The sequence below is a fragment of the Mesocricetus auratus genome, unplaced genomic scaffold (genome assembly GCF_017639785.1).
Source record: "Mesocricetus auratus isolate SY011 unplaced genomic scaffold, BCM_Maur_2.0 Super-Scaffold_100013, whole genome shotgun sequence".
Lineage (NCBI taxonomy): Eukaryota > Metazoa > Chordata > Mammalia > Rodentia > Cricetidae > Mesocricetus > Mesocricetus auratus.
Window position 1 is genome coordinate 39697154 of NW_024429196.1, and position 23146 is coordinate 39720299.

At 40.7% G+C, this 23146-nt stretch overlaps 1 protein-coding gene across 2 annotated transcripts in view; it reads left to right on the top strand.

Moving 5' to 3' along the window:
* The window catches only part of Gli3 (GLI family zinc finger 3), a 256145-nt gene that overhangs the window by 191511 nt on the left and 41488 nt on the right, over positions 1 to 23146 (top strand). For both annotated transcript variants that reach the window (XM_013114613.3, XM_040755627.1), the window contains one exon: positions 299 to 439. In XM_013114613.3, the coding sequence (XP_012970067.1) occupies positions 299 to 439 (141 nt within the window). The remainder of the gene's footprint in view (positions 1 to 298; positions 440 to 23146) is intronic.

Sequence of the window (23146 nt, forward strand, 5' to 3'; positions counted from 1 at the left end):
AGGTGTCAGTTTGGTTTATATTCCAGGAGCAGGGTCTGATTTTCACCTTTTTGTTTTTGTTATGATTGACCTACTGTCTAACATCACAAATTAAAATGATCTAAGTATATCAGGAAAAAAAGCATACAAATGCTAGACTTCTTCATTCCAAAAACCCAGCGGATATACCTGGCTTCCTTTCATATTCTTGAAAAGTTGAGGTCAGAGGGAAGCAAACGAAGCCCAGTATCTGCTTTCTTGTGTTTCCCTTGCCTGGGCCTGATTTACCCTCTCTGCTTCCTGCCTTCCCCCACAACAGGAACAGCCTGAAGGAACAACCCTAGTCAAGGAGGAAGGGGACAAAGATGAAAGCAAGCAGGAGCCTGAAGTCATCTATGAGACAAACTGCCACTGGGAAGGCTGCACAAGGGAGTTCGACACCCAGGATCAGCTTGTGCATGTAAGTGACTGGTGTTCAGGGACTGGGCTTCCAAACTCGGTGACCTTTGCATGAGGGCAGCTTCTCTGACCCTGCACGGAGTCAAGTTTCTTAGCTGGCAGCACTGAAAACTGGAGAGGGCTTTATGATTTTTCTGAGAATAAAGAAATCTCTGAGCCACGGTGCTTGACCTGTTCAGTCAGCTAAAGCTTAGTGTAAAATTCAATAAAGTCTTCAATAGAGAGTGTAATGACTCTGATCCTGTAAGCCAGAAAACACTATTTTGAGTTAGAGGCTTTGATGGTTATTGAGTAATAGTAAGCTGGACATGAATTATTATTAACCTTTTAACTAAGTTTGATTCCCCTTCCAAGACCCAGTAACAATATGAAAAATTACAAAAACAGATGGTTTCTTTATTTCCTCTTGTAGACTTCAAAGTTTAAAGAGTCTCCTAATACTGTATGTAGCAATTGGTGCTTTATTTTTGACCCAAAAGCAACATTGTGGGTTAAAACTTGCATGGAAAGGAATTGTATTAGTGATGAATACCCTACAGGAGTCACATTGGGGCACCTTTCCTTCTCTTCCCAATGCAAGGCCAAGTATCTTTTACTCACTTTCTAGCGTTGTTTCCGATAACATAGTATGTTCATAGATCCTTCACCAAGGCTTCAGCATGCTTGGCAGAGTCTCAAAGGCCAGTAGAGCCTTATGGATAAATGAGGCCAAGAACAACTGACAGGGAAACAGCATTTGGGTTTGTGGAATATGAAGACACGTGCTCAGATAATTTCTATAGAAGCACAGGGTCCCATTATGGCACTAAAGATGGTTTAACCAAATAGGACAATTTCTTGTGCTTCCTCGGTGGTAGAGTCTGACCGAGCACCCCTGTAGTGCTTGCTTTTTTCTCTTGAGCACGTACACTGAAGACATTCATAGTCACCTCTTACCTTACAGTGTGCTTGCCTCATGGATGACCTGTTCATTGTAGCCTTCTATTTTCATTAAACACTAAAATTATAAAAATCTCTGTGCTTTGTATGTTGTGTGAGCTTTTAAATGGTTGTTTCTGCAGCTTAGATTGTTCGGTAATGTGTCTTGCACAGTTACCTAGTAGCATTAAGTTCAGCATAACAGATTATGAGAAACCTGATGTATAGAAGGTTATATTTCACATCTCACCATCAGGACCTCCTTCCCCCTTTCTTTGTAAATTGTCTCACTTTGTATTTGTATAAGTAGAAAGACAGATTTCTCAAGTACAGCAAAAAACTAAGTCAAATGGTTTTAATTAAGGTATATTTTCAGATTTTTCCACACATGTAATTTGATGGAATTTTTTTTCTTCTTTAGTTTTATTCAAGTATGTCTTAATGAGACTATCTGTGCTGACTCCTTTAATGGAAATCACAAAGGCCTTGTAATACTAAGAGGGGAGGAGTTAGGAATTCTTTTTTTCCCCCATGAAAAATTATTCTCAAAGAGTAGCATATGCTGGGAACGCTCCCAGGGAGGATGGGGGGTGTGGCAGCACCTTAACCTTTTCACTGCCTAACTCATGTAAGGCTGCCTTGGGTTTGGGTTTTCCCCTTCTCATGTTGTAAGGGCATTGTAAAGGCAGAAACTTTTGTGTTATTCTATGTAATCTTGATACTGAGATTCCCCTGTTTTGTTATAGCTTGGAATAGTTATAAGGAGGCTACTGGAGCTGCAGCTTGAATGACCACAGTATTTATGATTACATGGAACCTATCTTCACACATCATGACTTTGCACGCACACACACACACACACACACACACACACACACACAAAGTGGAGCTTTAAAGTTCTAAATGAGATAAAAGAGATTGGCTTCAGGATTTAGTCAAATTCCAGTGTGTTAACCTTTATGACATTAATTTTAGTCTAAGCAAAATTACAAGAGTAAGCAAACTGAGTCAAAGTCCTCCCCTTCTTAGTGCTTAGATCCCATCTAAAGAGTAGAAATTCCACATTTATGCATTTCAGTGGCCTTTTCATTGCCTTTAACAAGTATACCTTCCTGCTCTGGGTGCTACTGGAAGCATTTGTGGTGGCCCAGTACAGAATAGGGGCTTTATATTTTGTTGATTATAGTAACAGGTACCTCAAGTCTACCTAATTACTTTGGTGGCAGATAGAATATATACCAGTTGCAAAGCCTGTTTTTAGTGACAGGGGGAGGCAATAACCATTTTGGTTCTTACCACTTTCCTTCCTTGAAGAGCAGACATTTTCTGATTAGTTGGATTTCCGTGCCACATACAACCAAGCGGCAAGGTGTTAAACCATTCTGTTGCTCTGCCTTATTTATAGCCATGACCCATTCTTTCCCCCCTCTTACAGTTAATAGAAAGATTCATGATTCTTCATGGTTGTCTATCTAGTGTCTGACAGTCCCGACTGCCTGCTAAAGCAAGTCACTATCTATAATTGATATCCTGCCGTGGAATAGGGTGCTGGCTGCAATTGAAGGGCTTTGCTGAAAGCCCTTAAATCCTGACAAGTTCTCCCCTTGTTCTGCTTCAGTCGCTGAGCTGCAAGGTTGGAATTCCAGAGCTATTTGAACTTGGTGCAAAAGAGAGACATGTGTTTCCCATTAGCAAATCGCAAAGTTGAAGAAGAGAATTAGGAACTGGCTGACTTTGCCAGCCAGTAGTCTCACTTGCAGTGCAGTGCGTGTTCTAGGGAACAGATTACCTCGTCTATTACTGTCTGAACAGACAGACAGAATATTGCCTTCTCCTCCTCTTCGCTTTTACTCCAGGCTCCTTTCCTTTCCCAAATGGTTGTTATTCTAGGTGTGCTGCTGCGGGATCTATTATCACAGCGGTGTGTAATTAATTTCATTTCTCAGCAAGATAATTATAGCTGGGCCTAGATGCTTTCCAGGCAGCTAGTGATATATTTACTTTTATTACCAGAAGCTAGGAAAATAGACATGTATTTTACTCACCAGGCTTTTGTTATACTTTGTCCCTTTCTTGGTATCAGTTAAAATAGAAAGCAACAAAAGCACAAGAAGAATATGCAGTGAAGTTAACTACAAGTCCTTTTGACTGATTGTATGTCTTATTGATTTGTCAAGATCCAAACCTGACTTCTGAAAGGCACATATTCTATGTTTCAGGATAAGCTGAAAGCCCATGTTTCTCTTCAGTTTTGAATTGGCCAGACTCTGCTATTGTGCATTATATTACACAGGACCCACATTTTAAATGTAAATGTGTTTCTAAAGTTGGGCAGTGTCAGTTCTCAGTGTTTGCTCTTGCTTCTGCTTACTTGTATGACTTGGCTTGTGTTGTGGGAAGAGGCTCAGCCTAACTTCCAGGCTTTGCTGAGCTTTGCAAATAATTCTATGAATTTTGTTCTAAAAGTAAGTTGTTTTTTACTTTGGCGGTTGGAACATTTGAAATTCCCATAGCAGGAAGTTCAAGGTCATCTCATGTCCTCTGAAACCTGAACATTTCAGTGGCAAATGACACTGTCTCCACTGATGCATTGCAAGACTTTGTAAAAAGAAAAAGGGGTGGGGGGGATAAATGTGAATATTGTATATCTCAGGGTGGTGTTATCACTGTTACTTGGCCACCTGTGCTTAAAAACATCCCTGTTGAGATCTGAAGAAAAATGGTATAATCACTGTACCTCTTGTTCACCTGTTATTTTGACACTCAATCATCGACCTCGATTTGAACAACTCAACTGTCTAAGAGAGTAAAAGTATTTCTTAGCAGTTTTATTCTTCAATATAATTCCAAACTGCATGACCTAGGACAATGAATGGTTCTTTGACAATGGCAAATGGGGATGGATGGTGTCTTAAGACTGACATCAGAGATCATGAGATGTATCTATGATAACATCCGACTTCAACTGGGAGGCATTTAAGTAAATGTAATCCTCTGTTTGGATCTTTTAAGCATGGTGGCATTTTTTTTTCTTTTTGTGGAGTGATTAACCACCTACCTGGGTTATAAATGCTTTCATATCCTACAAATTTTGATCTTTAAAAGCATGATTGAAGTTCCCTTATAATCACTTTTGCTGCCAGCTAGAAACATTCTATACATCTACACCATAAAAATTAAGGGCTTTGATTTTAATATCAGAGGTGTATATGTAAAGAAAAATCATCTAACTTGCTAAGAATTGTATCTTTAATAACACAGGAAAGGTTTGATGTGAATATATTGTTTTCATATTAATATCCTCATCCTAAATTTGCATTTTATACTTTCTGTCTAATGTTTAATCACTTTACTGGAGTTATGTTGTCCATCCTTGACTAAGAGAAAATTGGGTTTAAGATGTGAGAATGGTTTCTTACATGAGTCAGAGATTAGTTTCATGTGCACAAAAAAAATCTAAAATGAACAAGTAAAGATTTTGATCTAATTTCCTTCTACATGGAATTGCTAGTTAACATGTAACATAAAATACAGACTCAAAAACTACACACTTCCAAGAAACTCTGCAGTGACTGTGCCTTAAGGGTCATATTCTTTGTGAAGTTGCTGACTAAATTTCACCTGCAGAAAGCATTTCCGTGAAAATATATCCAAGAGATTGGTCTGAAAGGTCAGGGAACAAGAGCTTTGTGGCCCAATGCTAAAGCACCCCGTAGGCCCAGCTAGATTCTGAGTGGCAGCCTCATCCCTGCCCTCACTCTCCAGATGCCCTCCCAGGCACCCTTTGACCCTTTCAGACATTATTTTCTCACTTATCAGACTGTGAAACAGTCGTGAAAATAAATACTGTCCACAATATCCAAGGCCAAGCAGAGATCACTTACAGTGGGCCTAGTGAGAAACAGACAGCAGGTCCAAATGAGGCAATTCCAACTTGGGTTTCTTTTTGAAGATTAGGTTGGGGAGGATGGTGAGATGATTCTGTTGGTCTTTGGGACTTCTGTGTCAGTTCTAAGGCTGGTTTTATGTTAGTTGTTGCTAGCTGGAGCCAGTCAAATGCTGTATGTGCTAGAGAGTGCTATACACTTACTACTCAGTCCCAGCACTGGCATGCACACTTAAACACACTTAGACACAGCTGACTGGACAAGGGGGAGCTCTTGAACCCCAGACTGATGGCTAAGAGGCCAACAGGGGACTGATCCAGACTCCATGAATTTAGTGTCAGTGAGGAGGCCTCAGAAATCTCTGGGACCTTGGGTAGTAGATTAGTGTTCACCATGGCGTACAAATGAACTTTGGGAGCCCATTCCACATGGAGGGATGCTCTCTCAGCCTGGACACATGGGGAAGGGCCTGGGTCCTGCCCTGGATGAAATGACAGACTCTGGAGATCCCCCCAAGGAGGGCCTCACCCTTCCTGGGGAATGATGTGGGGATTGGGCTGGGGGTGGGGGGGGGTGGGGGTGAAGCTGGGGGGGGGAATCTGTGATTCACATTTGAAGCATGCGTGTTTCTAATTTTAATTTAAAAAAAAGAAAACAATTTACGTTAAAAAAAAAAGAACTGGTCAACTCAGTTGAAAGAAGTTGATGAGGAAACGTAAAACTTTGAGCTTCCCTTATCATAAAATCTTCCCCAGTATGATGTTAGTTATTCTTCCTATAAAAGAGAAAAAAAGGCTATTTAGAGGTTGTTATACCACTGAAACCTGCTTTAGATTGCTCTTTGACTATGTTCAAATAGGGATATCTGCATGAAACCAATATCTAAAAGTTGGTGACCGTATCTCCAGTTCACAAAACGTCCTCAGAGAACCTGAGAGGGCTCTGGGTCCCTTCTCCCAGTTGCTTGTGTAATGCTGACCTTTAGAGGCTCTTTGTATGTTCAGTGTTCTGGGATGCTTTTGAAGACTCTCCTAAGAGTATCACTAAACCCAAGTACCTCATCCTCAGCTCTGGAGTAGGTCATTGTCTGTTGCACACTATCTTACATACTGAGATGTTGAAAAGCATTTTTGCCACTGAGTGCCTGTAACACCTCATCCCTCAATGGGATAACCAGAATTGCCTACACATACTATTAACTCTACCCTGGAAGGCAAAATGGCCTGTATTTGTCCCCCAAACTGCCCTACTGTCAGTGATCATTGAGTGATCATTGAAGAAAAAATCCTCCTACTTTGGAATGTTTTGATTAAAAAGTAAGGATGGCTTGACCTGTTTTGAAAAATCTGCGACCAAAAACACCAAATCTATGTGTGGGCAAGTGGGGAGGGAGGTAAGGGTTCCTATGTATACATTGGCAGAGCTTCTTGGAAATTATACTTGCTAAGGTTGGTCACTCAGTAATTCTCAGCAAGACCCACTGCCAGCCAAGCCTCTCTTCTCTGTGGAAAAAAAATGACAGCATTTTTTTTCTGCAGTCACAAGGATGTGAATAGGACTCCAGCCTCTGAAATTATAGCGAGTTCAGTTGGAGATCACGTATCTGCTTTGACATAAACCAGCTCCAGGAGCAGGAAGCCATTTCTAATGTAAAGACTTTGAAAATTCAGGGACATTTATGTTTTTCTAAGGTTAGCCAAATGCAGCCAGGGATGAATTATTATTTCTACAACAATTAATGTCAGCAAGAAAATGTGTAAGAGTCTTACACTCAAAAAAGTATATATAGGCCAAGGCCTTAAATGCAAGCCAGCCTACTCCACCCTACCTTGTCCAGTCACCAGAGATATGTTCTGAGAACTCCAGATAGTGAGGTGGAGATGCTTTTTCTAAAGCTGCCCCAACACAAGTTTATCCCATTGCCTACAGCTTTAGTTCCCATATTTCATCTCTAAAGTGGTGATATGATAGTATTAAACCTTTTTTATTTGTTTTCATGCTTGACTTTGTTTGGGAGATAGTCTAAAGTACCATGGGTAGTAGGTTTTTTTCAGCCAAGGAAAACTGAATCTACTGGAAATAGAGTCGATGAACTCAAGTAAAGTGAATGGCTAGGCCAAGGAAACCTTTGGCTTTTGTTTCATTAAACAGAAACAGTAAGTAATCCATTGATTCTGTAGCACATGCTTTGTCTGTGGGCTGCTGAGTCACTACCTGGTGACCACTATGCAAACTGTAGGCACAGTGTCTAGAAGGAAAAGTTATGTGAGAATCAGTCCTGGAGTGCTGGGACTGGGGGCACACTCAAGGACCACACCTGACACACTCATCTTGTGTATAATTTCTGGTATGGAGCCTCAGGGTAGGCTGTTTTGAAGTATTATCCATATATAATCAGGATGAATGGAAAACAAGGTGAAGGTGTTGAGGAGGAAATGGAAGGTCTTATGGGGATTGGGTGCAAACATTGTCTTCAGCAAACAAATAGACTCAAACAGGGAAAGATTGATGGATACAGTAAGGTGTTTAGTATTGTATGTTAAGATAGCAGGAGGGAATTAACAGTGTAGGAAAATTTTATTCATAAATATACCTAATACACTAATGGGTTGGGCTCTTTGGCATTTACTTGGTTTTGAAATAAAACCACAGAGTGGTTCATGTTACACATTTTGAACAGATTAGCAAGCATCAATCTTCAGGAAGAGTAGAAGGGTGGTAGGAGGGAGACCGAGGACCGAGGGAATGGGACTGTAGGAGTAGGCATCTTGTCTTCTATTCTGGATGAAGTAATGAGGGGAATTTGCTTTCATCTCAGAGATCTTCAGGATAGTCTTGCCTTGAGCTTAGCTCTGCAGAACCCTGGTTGTTGTGGATCTGTCTCCCTGCATTGGAGAGGGCAGGGTTGTCGTAGGACAGAGACGCAAGGGGGGCCTACAGTGCAGATTATTTAAAATTCTTTATAAAACCTAGGGAGACAGTTTCAAGGTATTTCACAGTTCTAAGCAGCGAATGTGGTCATTATAAATGACAGACACAAAAGAGTCGTGTCAGAGTTGGTTGTGAAGATGGACTGAGTCCTTGTCTTTGACTAATGCCTATTACTTAAGGGTTTTGAGATTCTAGGGCTTTTTAAGTTGGTTTATCAGGGATTGGAAAAGCAAATTATTGTTGATAAAAGTTTTAGCAGCTGCCTACAATAGTGATAGTCACATTTTTAGTGCCAATAGGATTTTGCAGGTATTATTAATGCATTGCATTTTTTCATTCTTTTTCTTCTTGGTGCGCCTCATTTCCAAATCTGAGTTTATAACCTTGAGTTCTGAGAATATCATATGTTGCTGCTCAGGATGCTGTTGATGTCTCTTAAGGACACTCACCATTTCCCGCTACCCCACCCAGGTTTTTGCTTGACACATGTGGAGCTCCTGTTTTCTAGAGAGCACTACATAACAGACAGGGAAGTGCTCCTGGCTCATGAGAAACAGGTCTTCCTGGTGGCTTTTCCCAGAGGTGTTGAATGTTCTCACACCTTGCTCAGTACAACTTCCACAGCCAGATAAAGCAGTCAAGCCACAAAGGAAACAGTCTAATGGTTCTCCTCCTTGTGTTTAGCAGAGATAAACTTCAGTGGAGTCTCAGTGCCGAGCCATTTGGCTTCTGGCAGCAGCTTTAATTGGCAAAATGCAGATTTGATTTGATTTTTCTTGATCAGGAGGGGATTATTCTTGTTATCAGCACAGAGCATCTTATTTCAAGATGAAAAGCCTTTACGGAATTACAGATTCCGTTGCTTGTACAAAGGTTTTGCTGGCGATTGACAACTCAAAGAGAAAATATGATTTATTAGCCTATAATGGCTAACCCTAAGCAATGGTCTAGGTCCTACAGATTGTGAAATTGCTTATGTGAACTGCCTTTTTATGCCACTCAAGCCCCAGGTTACGCAAATAGATGTGGAGTCTACATTACACAGAATGGCCTAAGTGAGGAAGAAAGAAACGAAGGTGGGGGTCGGAAAAAGGTGGTTTCTAATATCCATCTTGGTGGTGCCTTTTACAGTAGTTTGGCTGATAAGCCGGCAGAGGAAAGATTAATAACGAGGCTTGTCGCTATCAGTACCTGTTTGTCGATTCTCTGTAACAGGGCTGTCTGTCCAGCATGGAAATTATTGATTAAATAAAAATTGCTATTAGATTGTGATGTGATCCATAATCACAAACAATGGTGGACATTCCTCTTTCAGATCCTCAGCCATGCATCAAGTTGTTGCTTTTTCCCCCTTGCCGTAATTTATATTGTGCTGACATTTGGACTCATTAGGTTTATCCTTTCTGCTTGAGGCACAAGCAGTGTGACTGCTGGAAGAGGGGGAGGAGGAGGCGGATGAGGACCAGCCTGAGCAGAGACCCGGCTGCTGTTTTCTCTGTGCTAGCATGGGACTGCTTACACTTTACTCTCAACCCCTTTATGCCAAGATATCTTTCATGACCCCAGGTATGCAGGTATATGAAATAAGTATACAAATCAGTATTTACTGATAGTAAATCATAAAGAAATCTGTATTAAAACAATCACTTGATAAAATATAATTTTACCATTTATTAAAGAAGGAAGTAAATTTACCTACTGATGAAATAGATACTTTTTCCATAATAAGTTCATCTTAGTTTCATATTTGAAACTCACAGCATGTAGAACATCTTCAACATTTGATATTCTGAATTTGTAGTAATCAGCCATGAGAATCCACTTTGCAGTACCGTATTACAGAAAGACAAAAGGGGCAACTCAGACTTTGTTGGAAATTTCTATCCTAATATCAAGCCAAGTTTGCTTAATAATGTTTTTATGCAATTCAAACGCATTTTTTAATCAAACATTCTAACACAATATCACAAATTGCAGAAATTTGCTGATAAGAAATGATAGTAGGAAAATATTCCAGAAGTTTTTATCTTTTATAAATAAGCCATTCTATTCCTTTAAGAAAATTTTGTGTGCAGTATAAAATATTAGTTCGTAACATACAGTAGTCTCACATCTGAGTTGAGGGCCTTCAGGCAGTATGCTCATTGTGAGGAGTAGTGTGGTCATGTACTTTGCCAAGCTAAGTGTCGTCTGTTCAGAACCAGGACTGCAGTGAAGTTTCATAATGGGATATGGGTGAGCACTGCCAGAAATGCTTTGGATTCATCGTGTGTTTTAGCTTGAATTAATTTTTTGATGATTTCATATTACAAAACCTTTTGCTGGTGCCAGTATTTTGTGACCCTCACATTCAGTTAAAAAGTTCAGTCAAGAGAATGAAAACTGGAGTGAAAACAACAATGTAGAGTCCATTGCCTTGCCCGTTTGTGAGTTCTCAATATAGTTGCATCCTTACATTCCAGTGTTGTACACCCATTACCACTGTTTACTTCCAGAACATTCTCACCACACCACAGGGATGTGTATATCTACCAGACCTCTTACCCCATTCTCCCCAGCCATGGAAAACTCAGAATCTACTTACTATTTCAATGGATATTTATTCTGGGTATTTAATTTAAAGGAATTTATACAACATATGGCCCATGTCTGGTGTGTTTTGTTTTTAATGTAGAATAAAGTTTCTAAGGTTTATTTATGCCATGGCCTGCGTCACTGCTTTATTCTTCCATATGACCAATGAATACTCCTTTGTTTGGCTCTAAACATTTTCTTGAGATAGACATTAGTGTTGCTTTCATTTATTTTATTGCTATTGTATTGTTTTGGATATTTTGAAGCAAGTTTTTTGTTGTTGTTGCTTAAATTTCTGTTTTCAGTTTTTTTGGCAATAGACCTCACAGTGGGAGTTATCTCAAAGAATTGCCAAATCAATGGCAGTTTCTGAGCACCTGGTATTGGCCCTGGCTTCTTGGGTGGTGTCACTTCCAAGGTCATTAGCCTCTTAGATGTAGTCTCCATTCCTTCCTGGAATTGCATATATTTGGGCCAGTGGGCCAGGTATGTTGTATGGAACTTGTATGGATACTACCATCTCTGAGTTTCCAGGCATCTCAACACATTCACCATGACCACGTTTCTTACAACAGGAATGAGCTGCATTGAACAAATGCAAAGTCAGTATTCAAAATATTAAATGTAGCAGGCAGAGACAGATGAAATAGACTAGTAGAGTAATATTGTTTCTAAGTGGTGAGTTGGGTGAGGGGTGGGGGGTGGAGGAGTTCATGCTCTGGTCAGTAGAAATGACCATAACTTGCGGAAGCTAGTTTATGTGTGTATGTCTCAATGAATCTTTATTTTTGGGTCCTTTACACAAAAGAAGTTAAGTCTAGAAAGTTCCCTAACTTGATAGTGAGTGGTTTAACATCAATTCTTCATTAATGACCAATCATCTTTTATTAATCTTTATTTTAATGTACTATTTATTAAGTTTTCAATATGGACAGTCTAGTATGGAACATTACAGATGTTTTTCAAAAGCCAACAAAACGGCACTCTGCTGTCCAGCAAACAAGACGTGATTAAATGTAGCCTGAGAATTCCCTAAGAGGAGAACAGCCAAGATTGTTCACTTCCATTAGGGTTTTAACTTCCTTGAGTTATCACTGTTTTATGATGAAGAGCCCAGTAGATCACCCGCCATTGCGTGTGTGTTTCCTCTTAGGGATGAAGGCATGCCAACCCCCCTTCTATGCTGCAGTCTTCTATTGTGGTACCCAGCAGTGGTCAGACTGGAGTGTGGAGAAGGTCCCTGGGTCACAGGATGCTCTGATTAGTGACAGTTTGTGTGTTAGAGTCTAAGCTCATCTGTCAGTAGCATTAGAGAGCACAGTGATTTTCCAAGGAGATCCTAATCTTCTCAAAACTGAGAGTCCCATGGTTCTTAGTAAGAAAATAGAGGTAGAAGATTTAGTTATAACCGTTGTGAGACCATCTGCAGAAAGTACGAGATTGGATACTGAATATAGATTGTCTTCCTTGTATTGTCTTCAGTGGCTGCCCACTACAGAAATGAAAGCTTACCCCTTAGACTTCCTACCAAATATATGCATTCTCTTGTTCCCCATTTCTCTTCAGGCTGCCTCAGGTTTGCTGTTTTCTCTGTACATTTGTTACAAAGTGTATCCCATTGAAAATAAATAGGACCCTTCATCACATACCCAAGAGCCTTTTAGCAAAATACAGGTAAACTCTGACTAAATTGTGAGTAGAAAGCATGTGTTTGTCCTTGGCTTTTTTTAAAGCACTCTGCTTGGAGAGAAGCTAAAGTGAGGCTTCTCCAGGGGTTCAGATAGCTAGCAGATCCAGACCACAGAGCATCAAGAAACCTGAAGGAATGCACTGCAAGAGAAGTGAAGGGTACTATAGCAAGTGCAAAGTAGGAAGACATTAGGTACCAGTGCCTTTGATGTGATAAAGGGTCTAAATCTAACATACAGAGGTTGGAAAAGTATATTAATTGAAATGAGAAAGTGACAGAGACTTGTCCAGCCACACATGCTTCACTACCAGAAGTGCTGCTGTGGGGTCTCAGATGGGAGCCATGTCCTTTGGAACCCACTGTGAAAACAAAGCAGCTACTCTGTACTCCACTTTTGGTTTTGGCATTTGTCTGTGTGGACTTGATTCACTCAGAACAAGAGCAGGATACAGCCTGTCCAGTTGGGGCTTCTCCTGCCTCCCTGGGAATAGCAGTGAAAGGAGGGGGAATGCCTAACCAGCTGAGATAGGAATGGAGTCGTTGACTGGCAAAGGATACAGAGTCCATTTGAGTGGCAACATCTCTTAAATAGGAATATTCACTAATCCCTGATTGAGATTCCTTACCAAAGGAGCCTTGAACCAGTATCAGGAAATTCTAAGCAACAATTGGCACAGTGCTAAAAGAGGAAAGGCATTAAAGGTAGTCTATAATAGGAATTTGATATCCTACTGTAAGATAAAATATCACTAGGACCATTCCCCTGAGCTTTCCAAGACAAACTGACACCAGACCTAGTTCATGTTTTCTTTGACAACATCATTAAAGTGGCAGGTCAGGAAAACTGTATTACTGTATAATTACTGTATAAGCTACTGTGGCCCAAACAGAGGAAGATGGCAGTGTAAAAGGCAGTGAGGACAGGCAGTGTTGGGTGGATGGTAAGGTTTGGGCTTAGCATTAGCTGAGAAGACTGCTTTGACCCTCAGCCCTATTTTACTGAACAGTTTGGTGTATTTATTTCCAGGATGAGGCTGCGGAATATACTTGTCACAGTTTACAGGGAATTTTCACATCCAGCTAACAACTGAATTGGGGGTCCTTAAAGAACTTGAAATACCAAAACCCTGAAACAGCTCTGAGATTAAAAATTAATATTGCAAGAAAAGACACTGAATGAACTCTTCATTCCATACTACTTACTGGGCAATGAGATATTCCACCTAAGTGACCTAGTGTGAGTCTCAATGCAGAAGTAAAAGTGTACCTCCAGAGTCACATTTGAGTAATTTTTAGAAAAGCACGCTCAGTCTAGCAGCTCACATCCTGAAGGGAAGGGATACCACCTTACCGTTATTGGGTGCTTTAGAGAAAGCCAAATATGCCTGTTCGATGGATTGATCAAAAACAAACAAACAAAAATATCTATGAGGGGGTTTAATAGTGTGCTAAAAATCTTTCCCTGTAGCTTTGAGCCACACTGGACCTTTTTGCAGAGTGTCACTATCCAGCAACGCTTCTGTGCCCCAAGAAACAGCTGGGTGCCATCATCAACTGTACATTCCATCGTCAGGAATCTCTGAAAAGCTCACAAATTGAGAAACTGGGAAATGAAAGATCCAAGTAACTATTTTTTGAGGCAGGGTCTCACTATGTAGCCCAGGCTAGCCCTGAATTCAGACCTCTAACTGCTTTTGTCTCCTGAATATGAGGGTTAAAGGTCCAAGTACCAGGCAGGGGATGGTGGTACATACCTTTAATCCCAGCACTTGTACCTTTAGGTGCTGAGAGTAGTCTGACTACACTATGTAGTTGTTTTCTTGACGGCCCCCTGCTGGGGTTCTGCAAGTGCTAGGGATGTCTTCCCTCAGCAACGGCCCCCTGCTGGGGTTCTGCAAGTGCTAGGGATGTCTTCCCTCAGCAACGGCCCCCTGCTGGGGTTCTGCAAGTGCTAGGGATGTCTTCCCTCAGCAACGGCCCCCTGCTGGGGTTCTGCAAGTGCTAGGGATGTCTTCCCTCAGCAACGGCCCCCTGCTGGGGTTCTGCAAGTGCTAGGGATGTCTTCCCTCAGCAACGGCCCCCTGCTGGGGTTCTGCAAGTGCTAGGGATGTCTTCCCTCAGCAACGGCCCCCTGCTGGGGTTCTGCAAGTGCTAGGGATGTCTTCCCTCAGCAACGGCCCCCTGCTGGGGTTCTGCAAGTGCTAGGGATGTCTTCCCTCAGCAACCTGGGCTCTGTATGCTTTGTTAGCTCTGTGAGCTACATTTCAGCATCCACATTAAGGAGTTTTAGTTTCTTTTGGATTTTTTCATAACTAATCCTGAAAATACATGTAAGAATACAAATGGATGGTCACATACAATATGTCTAAATGGATAATGAAGCTAAAAAGTTCCTAAATAAGATGATTTATACTTTGAATCTGTCTAGTAAGTCTGCCATGGCTGTGGAGGCCAGGATTGATAGAGAATTCTTTTCCTTCCCAGAGTTCTGTGCAAAAGTATGGGAATCACCTCTAATTTTAACCCCTTTTCTTCCCATGCTGGACTGTGAAAAGTCTAATCGATTCTGGCTTCTTTACCCCCTTCCCTGACCTCCAGTCACTCGTCCTTGGTCTTGGAGCACACATAACACAGACAGAGTGACGAAGTGTTCTCCTTCCCTCTCCAAACACTCACTAACCACCCTCCCCCACTTCCCTTCTTCAACTGTTGTTACAAAATTGGTCCTCCTACCTGATTCTGTCTTTTGACTTTGAAACTGGAGATGATTTAAAAAGATTATTTTAAACGGAATCTGGAGTCATAGAAAGTAAATATTCTTATTTGACTTTATCCCTTCCTGCCCTAGGCAGTGGCTCTTGGAAGGTCACTGGACAGTAGTAAATGGACAGAAGGAGGCCTGTGCTGACTAGACACTGGGCCTTTCTCTAGCAGTCAGACATTGGCTGCTTCCTGATGCATGCCAAAGAGTAGCTCTCTGCTCTCTCTCTACAGCCTCCAAGACCTAGAGGAGGCCAGTCCAACAGGTTCTGATGTAGCCTCCACTTTCCAGAACCATTGGAAATAGCCCAGAGGGCACCGTTTAGGACTCTGATGTAAGTGGGAAGTGCTTCTCTCGAGGGTAACTTCTTAGCTTTTTGGCACCATCTGCCTTCATGTTCCACACATGAGCAATGTAGTGGCTGTTCTTGAGTTCTTCGAGCTGTTTCTCTGGTGAAGGGCCTGTTAATGCAGCGAATAATTAGAGCGATGATGAGGGCCTCAGTGTCCAGGATTTGATGTGGGTTCAGAGCTTCCGGCATCCTTAGAGCTAGCTCCCCATTCCATCACACTCATGACTTTTTCACACCTGTAATTTGGCTGTTGGGATCAAGTGGTTTGTTTGTACTTATAAAATGCTTTAAAGCCACTGGCCTCCATGGATACATTAAAACTTAGTCAGTTGACTTCAACATGCTTGAAATTTCTTTTCATTGTTTAATTGCAGTGTGTAGTTTAAGAGGATTTAGGGGGAGTAATTAAACATATGCAATTAATGAACTGTGTGATGGCTTTTCCTATTAATTTTCAGAATCCACATATTTTTTCTTGCACATCCTTTCAAGCCCAGTGGGTCTCTTCACTGTGACTAAGACATCCAGGCCATGCCCTCTGTGGGACCTTGCCACTTGCTCTTCCCACTGGATTTGATCATCTCACAGTGTCCAAGTGTTGCTAGCTTACCGTATCCCAGGGCTTCCTAACCGAACTTCAAAACATACTCATCACTACCCTTTTCCAACTTAAACAATTTTTTCAGGTTTTATTTTTATTGAACTCATTTTGTTGTTCCATAAGGCTATAAGCACTGTAAAATTAAAACTTCAGCCTACTGCTATATATCTAGGGCTGGGAATAGCTTGGTGTACTATGAGTATTCTGTGCATGCTGTTAAATGACTAAATGTGTTTAAGTTAGGGTTATCAATGCTGTGATGAAACACCATGCAAATTGGGGAGGGAAGGGTTTATTTTACTTACATTCCAGGTAACAGTCTGTCACTGAGGGAATCAGGGCAGGAACTCAAACAGGACAGGAATGCAAATAAGGTAAGAAGCTGGAGGCAGGAGCTGATGCAGAGGCCAGGGAGGGATGCTGATGCAGGGAGAAGCTGATGCAGAGGCCAGGGAGGGATGCTGATTCCTGGCTTGTTCAGCCTGCTTTCTTTTAGAACTCAGGACCATCAGCCCAGGGTGGTCCCACCCACAATGATCTGACCCTCCCCTATCAATCACTAATTAAGAAAATGCCTTACAGGCTTGCCTATAGCCCAGTTTTATGGATTTCCACCTCTCAGGTGACTTTAACTTGTGTCAAGTTAACGTAAAACTTTCTAGCACAAAGTATTGCATAAGCAAGTATACTCATGTTTGGGTTCAGAATGGAGAGTTATTTTTCTCCGTAGAACATTTGGTCACCTGTTAATTCATCTAATGTTAAGATGGACTCTTTAGAGGTCCACATACAGTGAACATGACATGCAGATTAGGGCCCTTAAGGAGACAACATTCATTAATGCATTAAATATAGAGAAAGTAAGGAGAATGTAACCATAGCAACCAGGAAACATTAAACTTTTTTGGGTTTTGCATTGTGTTTTGTACCTCCACTTCTATGGAATCTAATGCCCTCTTTTGGCCTCCAAGAGAACCCCAGAAGCACATCAAGGCCAGCCCAGACAATATAAGTTAGTTATTTACTTTAAAAATAATTGAGATTATAATATAATTCCACATTTCACCCTTTCTTCCTGCCAAAGCCTCCTCACACCTTTCCTTGCTCTCTCTCAAATCCATGGCCTCTGTGTTCATTAACCACATGCATATAGTAAAAGTGGCTCAAGAACCCAGAAGCCTATGATAGCCATTTCACGTCATTGTTTTAAGCTGCACAGCCCTGAAAGCAGGAGGCAAACACCTGTCATCAGTATTAATGCTGGTGAGGGAAGCAGGCTGCTGCTGCTGTGTCAGAACAATAACTGGACAGAGGGAGCTGATGTGGAGAGATCAGGGGCTAACAGCAGCGCTTACGTGATCTATGAACTTCAAACACTTAGCGTCTGCCTGAGAGTCTCCATGTCTTCAGTGTGGACTGACAGTGTCCTCATGCTCTATTCAAAACTGTTACTTTTTTCTTTGAATAACTTTTATGGTACCTTTGAGCCATGCAATGTTTTCAAATGTGAGAAATAAAGTTTGATGTTTATCTGGATTTCTATTTTCTTGGTCAGGCTTTGAAAATTGAGGCTGTCCTGGGTTGATACATCAATTTATGTTTAGTATACTCCTTTTAGCCATAATCCCCTCTTTTTAGACTGGTCTCATGTCCCAGGCTGACTTAACTTGCTGTGTAGCCAAGGATGACCTTAAATTTCTGATGGTTTTTGCCTCCACTCCTAGAGTACTGGAATTACAGGCATGCACTGCCACATCCGTACTCAGTTTCTGGAAGCCAAGTTTACTGCATGCTAAGTATTCGATCCGCCAACTGAGCTAAATCCCCAGCTCCTAGCTATAATCACTTAATCCTTGTCATTTAGAAAGAATTTCCCCAACATTTTTCACTATTAGAAGTAATAAATATCCTTGTCTAAAATGTTTGTTCCTAATGTTTATTTTGTCTTCTACTATAATCTATAAAGCACAATACCTGTTGATTAGTGATAGTGTTATTTTAACTGAAATTAAATAAATATACCACTGGGATTTTGTCTGGAGTTTGATTCAAGTCTAAATTAAAAAAGAATCTTTACTCTAAAAAACAGATTTTTTTTTCAGAGTTGGGGAGATGGCTCTGTGGCTAATAGCACTGACTGCTTTTCCAGAGGACCTAGGTTTGATCTCCAGCACCCATGTGATCACTCACAACAGTCTGTAACTCCAGTCCCACGGTATCTGATGCCCTCTTCTGGCCTCAGCGGACATACATGGTGCACAGACATACATGCAGGCAAAACATGCATGCACAAAAATAAAAGTAGATAATAAATGAAAGTACAAAATTAATTTTCTATGTATTATTGGGATATGTTCCGTTTTTGAGCTTTCCGTTGTATTATTTTCTGATTTCTTTTTTCCTTCTTATCTTCCTTTCCATCTCTCTGTCTCTGTTTTTAGCTTTTTGGTATTGGTTTTGGTTTGGGGTTTGGGAAAGAGTCTCAGGTAATCCAGACTGACCTCAAACTCAGCAAGTAGCTGTAGCCAACAAGCACCTTGAACTCCTGATCCTTGGACCTCTGTCTCTCAAGTGCTAGAATCATGAGACATAGCCATCTGGCTACTGCCTTTCCTTGGAAGAACTTTATGTTTATTTTCTTTGCTACTTCCCAAGCATTAATGTTTTTTGTTGTTTTATGTTTCCTTGTTTATTTTCTATAACTGGTATTTTGTTTATTTTGTGGGGTGGAGAGTATACAGTGAGCATACTAAGTAATGTTAATCAATTCGTTCTGTATTTTATTACCTTAGCTTTTCTAATATAAATGTGTATCCAGTATTTACATATAATGAGAATTTTATCTTCTTTTGAATAAATACATACTTGTTTCTTGTGGTATAGAATAGGTCTCTTGAAATAATGGAGGAATGGTTCCATTACTAGGATTCAACCCTGCTTTGAATCTGGTTTTAGTGCTAATACCTTTGATGTTAAATTTTATATAATCTGTTTACTATTGTGTGAGGTTGTCAGAGCTGGGACATATAAATAAAGTACTCTTGTATATATTGCTAAGAGAAGTCTAAGTTTTTAAATACCAAATGATTAGTTGCCATATTATCTTTTTGCCACGTAAGGGGATTGATTGCCCCTTGCCAAGTGGGCTTCTTTCCTGTGTTGTCTCTGCACTTCTCTAAGTGCCAAGTGAGCTATCTAAGGCTCTTGAGTTGAGGCTAGATAGTTTATTTGTTATGTGCGCATGATTTGTGTAAGTGTTCAAGCCCCACAGTACATGTTCAGAGGTCAGAAGATAATGTGAGGAAGTCAGTTTTCTCCTATCTTGTGGGCCCCAGGGTCAAATTCAGATGGGAAGGCTTGGTGGCAAGAGCCTTTACCTGTTGAGCTCTTTTCATGGTCCCTCTATTTCTCTCTTGGCACACATCCTCCCCTCCCTTCTGCCCTATCCCCCTCCCTATCTCTCGCTTCCTCTTTTTAATGTTCCATACTATGTTTACATTACTGTGTCCTCAAGAGTTATACATAGCAAAATAGTACTGTGTTCTGTAAGTATTTGAATAACATTCCTATAAATATAAAATCTTCAATAACTTTCTTTTAAATTTGTTTTTATAACTTTGGACATATTTGAGTCAAGGTTGTTTTTTTTTAATTTTGTAGAAAATCCCTAATATTATTGAGATATTCAGCTTCAGAGTTACCAAGCCATGGCTGTTTGGATTCTTTTGAAAATGCCTTCTGTGTTTTTCTTTGTACCATTTTCATTTTATCATTTGTACCTTTTCCCATTTGTTTAGGTATATCAGGGGTCTCTTATTTTCTCTAGGAATGTGTTTTCAAATCAGTTACTAATTCTATTTTGTATAAGTTTTAACTGATATCGTTAAAACACATTTCTCTAGAAGTTTTCTTTGGCTAGACTTTTGCTTTCTTTACCATAGCCTCTAAAATAATTATTTCATTTATTAAATTTATTTTTAAAATTTTATACACACACAGTGTCTTTATATCATTTCCCCTACTTGTTGTAACTTAAGGAAAGTGGCACCTGAAAGATGCCATGAGACAGGATTCAAGCAGAGGGGTTTTTATTAGGGAAAGGCTTCATAAAAGGGGGAGGGGAGCGGGGAGACCTGCTTCTGGAGACAGGAGCGAGAGGGAGAGAAAGAAAGAAAGAGGGAAGGATGGGAGGTGGGCAGGGCTCCTTTAAACGGGAACACAGTGAATGTGCACAGGTGGTGCTCTTAGTGGCTGCAGCTATCAGAACCCCAAGGACAGGCCAGTACAGATGCCTGGATACTAATGCTACTTGCTCCCCCCTTCTAGCTCCTCCATTATGCCTACCCCACCCTTTTCAAAATCCTGGCTCTTTTTCTCTAATCATTATTGTTACGTGTGTGTGTGTGTGTGTGTGTGTGTGTGTGTGTGTGTGTGTGTGTGTACATAGCCTGTTGAGTCCATTTAATGTTGCTGACATGTATGTTTTAGGCTAATCACTTAGTATTGGATACCAATTAGGAAGCTCATTCGTAGAGAAAATGAATTCTCCCTCTCAGCGGTCAGTAATTGTGGTGATATTTTGTTTGTCATCTAACAAAGAAAGCTTGCCTGAAGATCAGAGTGCAAAGCGAGCCACACGAGTTAGCCATAGAGACCAGACAGTGGTGGTACACACCTTTAATCTCAGCACTTGGGAGACAGAAGCAGACAGGTCTCTGTTAGTTCAAGACCACCCTGAGCTACAGGAAATTGATCCAGTCTAAAAGAGAAACAGCTCAGACAAAGGTGATCCCAGCATGTGGGATCACATGCCTTGAATCCCAGAACGAGGGAGGTGGAGACAGGAGTGCTATGACTGGGTGGAGAGGGGAATGTAAGGTGGGAGGAGACAGGAGCTCGAGGCAGTCTAAGCAGCCAGTCTGAGGAGCAGCAGTTGAGGCAGTCAGTTGAGGCAGGCAGTCTGAGCAGCCTCTAAGGATTCAGAAACACACACACACACCCATTGCACCATGCCAAACTGCACTGTCTTTACCTGACTTTGGAATTTTGAAGTGTTTCTCCATTTCTTTCTTTCTTTTTTAATTAAAAACTATTTGTTACAGATCTGTTCTGAAAGTAGTAGAATTTTGCTGTGGATATATCTGGGACTGTTTTTGTTTGTTTTGTTTTGGAAAGCTTTTTATCAGTGTTTTAATCTCCTTATTTGTTACAGGTCTGTTTAGGTTATTGATTTCTTTTGATTTAACTTTGGGGGTTGGAATGCATCTAGAACTATCATTTCCTTTAGATTTTCTAAGTGGATGAAGTATAGGCTCTTAAAGTATTTCCTTATAATATTCTGTATTTCTTTGGTATCTATTGTACTTTTTCCCTGTTAGTTTCTGATCCAGTTCATTTGGGATCTCTCTTTCTTTTGGTTAATTGGGCCAAGGGTCTGACTCAGACCTCTGGGTGTATAGGCCAGGCTAGGCCTGGAGATGGGATATATTCAGATGGGAAAAGGTGTACCCAGCTGGCTAGTCTGGCACAGGGCCAAACCTGGAGTTTGGGAGTTGTGCATGCAGGACTCAGCCAGAGTGGGGTGGAACACAGTATGTGCAGGCAGGAATAGCCCAGAGGTTGGATATAGTGCAAGTCAGGCAGAAACCGTGGGCTGGGCTAACAAAGGATTAGCCCAAGTCTGTTATCAATTTAGTTTTAAATAATAAGTGCACTTAAATATATTCATATACAACTTAATCCACTTTGAACTTTTAGAAACATTTCTTAGATATTTCAAAATATCCTATAGTTGAAGTTTTGGGTCTTCATGTTTTATTTAGTAGGTAGGTAGTTCACTTTTTTTGGTTATTTAACAAACAAATATTTGTTTAGCCATTGCTGTCACACAGGCTCTGTTCTCAGTTTTGGAGGTACATCACTGCTCAAAGCAGCCAAGGTCCGTGTCCTCGTGGAGCTTGCTTTCCAGTGGGGATGCAGCCTTCAGCTGAAGGCATCCAGAAAACACGGAGTTTGGTGCCATAAACTCCTTGCCAGCCTCTGGCCTGTGGGCATGGATCCATTGAGCTAGTCTGCTCAGTAGCTCTCACCAAGAGCTTAAGTACCCTGATCCTTATTGCATTGCCAATAAATGACAGAGCCAATTAACTGCTTAATAACTGTGTCAACAAATACACTTCTCGGTTGTAGTCCAAGATGCTGGAATTTGATGGTTAATGTTTTAAAGTTTGTGTCTTTGTTTTATAGATTGATCTTGCCCATAAAGATTTAAATAAACAGTTTATTGAGATTTTTTATGGTGTGTGTGTGTGTGTGTGTTTTGTATGATTTTATTCATTTAAAATTTCTGTGGAAAAGTTAAAGTAGAATATCAGGCATGAAAGATTTGTGTCTAATCTACTCAATAGCGTGCTGTTCATGTTCCTTTTGTCTGTGTTTACTCCTTTATTTGCTCATTCTGTCATAAATTGGTCCCTGTATGGTGACTTTCATGTTTTTAGTTTACACTTCTTATGATTATTCTCATTTTCGTGTCTATTGATATATTTGGGTTTTCTTTGCCTTGTCAAACTGTTACACTGTTCAAACAATCATATTTTTTTTTCTTTTTCTTTTTTTGGTTTTTTCGAGACAGGGTTTCCCTATATTGTTTTGGAGGCTGTCCTGGAACTCGCTCTGTAGACCAGGCTGGCCTCAAACTCACAGAGATCCGCCTGCCTCTGCCTCCCGAGTGCTGGGATTAAAGGCGTGTGCCACCAACCCCCGGCTTCAAACAATCATATTTCTATCAAGAGAAAGCGAGTACAATCCATATTCCTCCACTCGAGTCCTTTTATTGTAAGTTGAAGTGTTTAGTACCCCCATTCATTCTCATTAATGTGTCACGCCTTTTTGTTATCTTAACAGTTTCTATCATCTTGTTTTCGACTGAGAACAAGATTTAGAGTCATGTTTATTACTGTCAGAAGGGCTGTCCAGTCATGACCAGGTTTGA